At 47.7% G+C, this 6,321-nt stretch overlaps 1 protein-coding gene across 1 annotated transcript; it reads left to right on the top strand.

The window, feature by feature from the left end:
• The first annotated feature begins 49 nt into the window (after positions 1-49).
• Ciao1 (cytosolic iron-sulfur assembly component 1) lies at positions 50-4,340 on the top strand. Its single transcript, XM_015499734.2, has 7 exons — positions 50-378; positions 827-975; positions 1,165-1,276; positions 1,380-1,468; positions 1,706-1,907; positions 2,506-2,593; positions 3,827-4,340. Exons 1-7 carry the CDS (start codon positions 240-242, stop codon positions 4,065-4,067), a joined length of 1,020 nt encoding a protein of 339 aa, XP_015355220.1. The 5' UTR covers positions 50-239; the 3' UTR covers positions 4,068-4,340.
• The last annotated feature ends 1,981 nt before the right edge of the window (positions 4,341-6,321 follow it).

Below are 6,321 nucleotides of genomic sequence, written 5' to 3'. Positions count from 1 at the left end.
ACGGAACTTGCAGTTCGCTGCGGGCCCGCGATTCTTCTGCCGTGTGTGGGGCGTAGCAACTACAACTCCCAGAGGGCCGCGCGGCCGCGGGCCCTTCAGTTCCCAGGACTACCCCGGCCCGCGGGCGGAAGCCGGAGCTTCGGAGGCCGCTGGAGCCTGGAGCTGGCGGCACCGAGACGTGCGCCTTGGGACCTGCTGTTGGCGCGCCAACTGCCCACCACCTCTTGCCCCGCGCCGCCATGAAGGACTCCTTGGTGCTGCTTGCCCGCGTCCCGGCGCACCCCGACTCCCGCTGCTGGTTCCTGGCCTGGAACCCCGCGGGGACCCTGCTGGCTTCGTGCGGTGGAGACCGTAGAATCCGCATCTGGGGCACCGAGGGTAAGGCCTGGCCTGGCTGCTTGAGCCTGGCGCATAGTGTGAGTGCTCGGGGAGAGGCGACTTTCGAATGGCTATCCGGAGACGAGCTCGTCAAAGGAAGGAGTCTGCACGTACTGGCGCGTCTGCGGACCGCTACCGAGGGTGGTCGGATGGTAGCCTGTGGAGTGACTTGCAACTGGATGGGAGCGTTTAAATTTTATCTTGAGGTCATTGGGGAATGTTGACAGTTTCACATTGGGAGGGTGAAGCCTCAGATTTGATGTGGAAGGCTTCTTCCAGAGGAAGCAGTCAATTGCATCTTCATTAAAGCACATTGTTAAACTACACCGATTTGGCCTGGTCGGACAGCAGGCTCCAGGTATAGCTTCTGTTATTGAATGGCAGTGACAGCGCTCCAACACCTTCTTGTGCATCCAGCTCCAGAGCCTGACCTGTCCTCTGCTTGCAGGTGACAGCTGGATCTGCAAGTCTGTTCTTTCTGAAGGCCATCAGCGCACTGTGCGGAAGGTGGCCTGGTCCCCTTGTGGGAACTACCTAGCCTCTGCCAGCTTTGATGCTACCACTTGTATTTGGAAGAAGAACCAGGATGACTTTGAGGTAACCAGGCTGCATGGGGCTGGAATCATTGTGTGCTCTCCAGGGCAGGTTTAGGAACCTGAGCCAACCTAGTTCAGTCAGGCTGTAAGTCAGAAGGCTACAGCCTTCACTTAGAAACTGTGACCTTAAGTTTTGGCTAAGTTCTAGGAGTCACAACTGCTGTTAATTCTCATTCCTTTCTCTTTTCAGTGTGTAACCACTCTTGAAGGCCACGAAAATGAGGTCAAGTCAGTGGCTTGGGCCCCCTCTGGCAACCTCTTGGCCACCTGCAGCCGAGATAAGAGTGTGTGGGTCTGGGAAGGTGAGTCCTGGTCCCTCCGGGTGTAGTGGACAACCAGCTCATAGACATCCCTGTGTCCATGACAGGATCACATCTTGGGCTCCTTTCTGTTTTTCTCCCATAGTTGATGAAGAAGATGAGTATGAATGTGTCAGCGTCCTCAATTCCCACACACAGGATGTCAAGCATGTGGTTTGGCACCCAAGCCAGGAGGTCAGAATTGGGCCAGGTCTCTTGGTGGGAAGGAACTTTGGCATGCAGGCTTGTGTCCAGCCTTCCTCTGCTCTGCAGCCTCTACTTGGCTTTTATAGGAATTTCTGTGGCCAAAAAGATTAGTCTTTGTATATAAACAGATCCCTGGGCCTGTTCTGGCAGGGGGAGGTATTGTAAATGACAGGTACTGCCTGGGCCATGCAGACAACTGCTGGATCTCCTTCCCTCCTCCCCCAGCTATTGGCTTCTGCTAGCTATGATGACACGGTAAAGCTGTACCGGGAAGAAGAGGATGACTGGGTATGCTGTGCCACCCTTGAGGGCCATGAGTCCACTGTGTGGAGCTTGGCCTTTGATCCCAGTGGCCAGCGACTGGCATCTTGCAGTGATGACCGTACAGTGCGCATCTGGCGTCAGTATCTGCCAGGCAACGAACAAGGTGAGGGTCCAGTAGTAGAGCTAAAGGGACAGACCCCTCCATCTAGAGGTGTGCCGTCTGATAGGACACATCCATGAACCATAGCGAACTCAGGTAAAAAGTAATGTGCCGCAAGAGGGCTGCAGGTGGTGCTGGGAGAAAGGGGGAAGGCTGTGCAGAACAGCCATCTTATCCAAATCTGAAAGGTTAGGTAGGATTTTAACACAATGGGAATTTACCATGAGAATGCACAGTGAAAGCCCAACAGCACAAATAGAGGTTGGTGGTGGGAATGCCTAGACTTACATGAGGAATAGTGACACAGGATTTGGGGAGAAATAAACTGGGCTGGCTTGACTCTTGATGGCCTTAAAAGGCCAGCTAACTAGTCAGAGCCTGCAGCAGAATAAGGAAATTTTCTTCTCATGAGTCTGCTTTCTGGCCAGTGTGTAAGGCAGATAATGAGGATGGGGACAGGATTAGAGATAAGGGCAAATGATGGTTTGAAGGTTGGGGTGAGGGAGGGCAAGATAGGTTTTCCTCTGCAGTGGTGCAGTGACTCCCCAGAGGTCCCCAGGACCTAGACACATCTGGGGCTTAAGAGAAGTCTGTCATGCAGGGGTGGCATGCAGCGGTTCCGACCCCAGTTGGAAATGTATCTGCACTTTGTCGGGCTTCCACTCCAGGACCATTTACGACGTTGCTTGGTAAGACCTCCGTCCCCGACTTCCCCATCTACCATAGGAGAGGTTTTAGAGATGTCAGAACCCTGTGCTGCCCTCCACCATCTCAGGAGTATGTGGGGATAAAGAGCAGCTACCCTGATGGCTGTCAGATCGGGCCTGTCACCTGGGTGCAGTGGTACCCATCTGTAATCCCAGTGATTTGAAAGGCTGAGGCCCTAAACAGCTTAGCAAGACCCTGTCTCAAAAATCATCATCATCATCATCATCAAAAAGGTGTTGGGTATGTAGCTCAATGGTAAATTGACTCTAGGTTCAATCCCCAGTACCCCCCCCCCCAAAAAAAAAAAAGTTAGGCCTGTCTATGTGTTGGCTTGAAGTTGGCTGGCCTAGTGCTTAAAGGAGGAGGGAGCAGACTTAGACCCAGGCCTGTCCCAAGATTAAGATCCCAGACTGTGAGGGCAGCATCAGCCCTTAGGGCTCACATCATCCTGGAATTTGTGAATTTGTGAATGGGGTCTTTATTGTTTGGTAATAATGGAGGCTAGAAAAACCATACCATTCCTATAGGAGAAGAGGTCAGAGAGCAATTCTGACCCTGAGAATTGGATCTAGGAAATAATTCTAAACCATGAAGAAAATTGATGTGCATCCAAGCTTTATGTATATTAGCAAACATTTGAGAATAACAAAATTCAACAAAATTCAACAAAAATGGATTTACATAAATTATGGTAAAATTCAATAGCCTGTTTAATAACTGTTTTAAAAAAGGTTAAGAATACTTTATGACATGGGCAACTGCTATGCTACATGAGAAAAGTTCCATTAAGAATTGTGTGTAGGTTAATTATTTACTTCAGGCTAATTATACCAAGGGAAGCTGAGCAAAGCAGTGCATACCTATAATCCAAGACTCAGGAGGCTAAGGCAGGAGGACTACGAGTTTAAGACCTGCATGGACAATTTAGGGAGAGCCTTGTCTCAAAAAGTAAAAAGGGCTGGAGATAGAGCTCAGTGGTAGAGCACCCCTGGGTTCAATTCCTAGTTCTACCAAAAAAATTTTTTTGTACTGAAAGCTAAATCAAAGCACCTGAAGAGGGCCATGGTTTGGCTCGTAGTTGGGAAAGCTCTTCCAGAAAAGTTTTTAGTCTTCCAGCTAAGGCTGGAGGTTTGGGAAGACAACAGGTACAGGAATTGCCAGGTCAGGGAGGCAGGAGCAACCTGCAGACCTACTGGTGTCTCTGTTCCTCCCAGGTGTCAGCTGACAGGGGCCCTGGCCACTGCTTGTGGGGATGATGCCATCCGGGTGTTTGAGGAGGACCCCAGCTCAGATCCACAGCAGCCCACCTTCTCCCTGGCTGCCCACTCGCGACAGGCCCATTCCCAGGATGTCAACTGTGTAGCCTGGAACCCCAAGGAGCCTGGGCTCCTGGCTTCCTGCAGTGATGACGGGGAGGTGGCCTTCTGGAAGTATCAGCGGCCTGAAGGCCTCTGAGCTACTACGACTTTGGAGTAAAGGTTCCCCAGGAAGCTGAAAGACTTCTAGTCCTCGGGGACCTGGAAAAGCTTGCTTGACCTTCATTTAGCCTGGCTCACCTCTCCTGAGACCTGCATGGCAGTGTGGAACCACAGGACTTTCCCTCCTTGGTCCATGAGGACCTTGGTAAAGAGCCACAGGATGTCTACATTGTTAGCCACAGAGTTTGTCTGCTTTAGGGGACAGTGTGTTACATTTTGGGGGATGAATATAGTATTTATAATCACGGCATACGTGTGTGTGTTTCTGTATGTAGGTGTGCAACAGGGAGTGTACTTCAGACCTTCCTGACAGTGTGAGCTTTATAGAACTAATCCATTCAAGTCCAAAGTCCTATTTCATGAAGACATTCAATCTTTCCCATTGTGGACTGTCTAAGTCCTGCTTTCCCTCAGAAAACCTCTTGTGCCATTATTCTGATGCCAACAGAGGAAATGAAAAAATAAATGGGAAAGACATGAGCCCCAAAAGGGAGAATTATATTTGGCCACAAGCCATACTTTCTCAGTAAAGATGAAAATTGGGTCTCAACTTGTTGAAAACCATGGGTTTGGATGTGTTGGTTGTCCCCAAGGCACAGCCTTCACTCTGCTTGTTACATTGTAGAACTTGTAATCTTAGATTTTGGAAAGGTATCTAGAACACTTTTCTCAAGATCCCGAGACTCTTTTGGGGATTGGTACTGAGCACAACCATGGTAGTAACCCCTAACTAGTAGTAGTAGTTGTCATTGCCTGGCACCTACAGTAAACACACTGCTGACTTCACCTAGACGTGGCCTTGATAGAAGCAGTAAAAATGGTTAACTGTATTAAATGTTACCCTTGAGAACATTTATAACACTAAGAAAATGGGAAAGAAGCATAAAGTACTTCCTTCCACAGTCTCAAGTGTGGCTGTCTTGAGGGAAAGCACGTGTTCAGTTGAGTCACAAGCTGTTAGCTGCAGTCTGCATGGCACACCGTTTTTACTAGGAAGACTAGCAAATCCTAGTATTGGGACTTGGTTATTTGACTGACATCTGGAAAATGAAAAGATGAACCATTTATTGTTAGTAGTCACTGCCAATGATAAACTGAAAGCTTATGTCAGAATAAGAATTTCTGAAAACTTTTAGAGCCACCACTATGAGCTTTACTAGTAGTTATTTGCTATTGCTTAACAAATGTGATTTGTGTAATGAAAGGTATTGACATTTCAAAGATCTGTCATTCAACAAATTACCATTTTTCTTCTCCCTGATTTGTTTTGGAAGTTTTTTTTTTTTTTTTGGTAAAACATATAACAGTGGGGGGGGCTGAGGCTGTGGCTCAGTGGTAGAGTGCTTGCCTAGCATGTGTGAGGCACTGGGTTCAATACTCAGCACCACATAAAAATAAACAAATAAAGGTCCATAATCTTTTTATTTATTTATTTGTGTGGTGCTGGGGATTGAACCCAGGGCCTTGTGCATGTAAGAAAAGCACACTACCAACTGAGCTATATCCCCAGCCCAAAGTCCATATATCTAAAAAAAAAAAGATATAACAACGATGAGGTTATTTTTAAACAAGTTGTTTTAAAATTTTAAATATAGCAAGTAAAAAAAGAACATAACCTCAATAAAAAAAAAAAAAACAAGAACTTTGGTTTAATTTTGTACAATGTAAAAAGGGTTTTGAGACAACTGCCTATCTAAGGAAATTGCCCTATGGAATCCACCCTCATTACTGGGGCTGGAACCCAGGGCCTCACACGTGGCAGGCAAGCATTCTACCAGAACTACATCCCTAGTGCTTATCTTAACACAGGGTCTCCCTAAATTGCCAGGCTGACCTGAAGCTTGAAATCCCCCTACCTCAGCCTCCCCAGTAGCTGGGATTACAGATGCACACCACCACAGCCAGCTACCTTTTATTATTTTTAAAAATATATATATTTAGTTGTTGATAGACCTTTATTTTATTCACTGATTTATGTGGTGCTGAGAATCAAACCCAGTGCCGCGTAAGCTAGGCAAGTGCCTTGCCCCTGAGCCACACCCCTCAGCCCGATACCTTTTAATTTTGATCACATTTATTCCTAAAGAACAGAAGGCAAGAACTTGAAGAGACTGAGGTGTGCATTACAAAACCAGTTTACAAGCCTGGTTGCGCCCAGCTGTGCATTTTAACCCCTTCTGGGACTGCGTTTCACAATGCAGACCTGAGAACCCTCTGAGTCCTACCTGCTG

This window comes from Marmota marmota, unplaced genomic scaffold, assembly GCF_001458135.2.
Source record: "Marmota marmota marmota unplaced genomic scaffold, marMar, whole genome shotgun sequence".
NCBI lineage: Eukaryota > Metazoa > Chordata > Mammalia > Rodentia > Sciuridae > Marmota > Marmota marmota.
The sequence above is the reverse complement of the archived record's forward strand: the minus strand, read 5'-3'. Positions and strand labels throughout refer to the sequence as shown.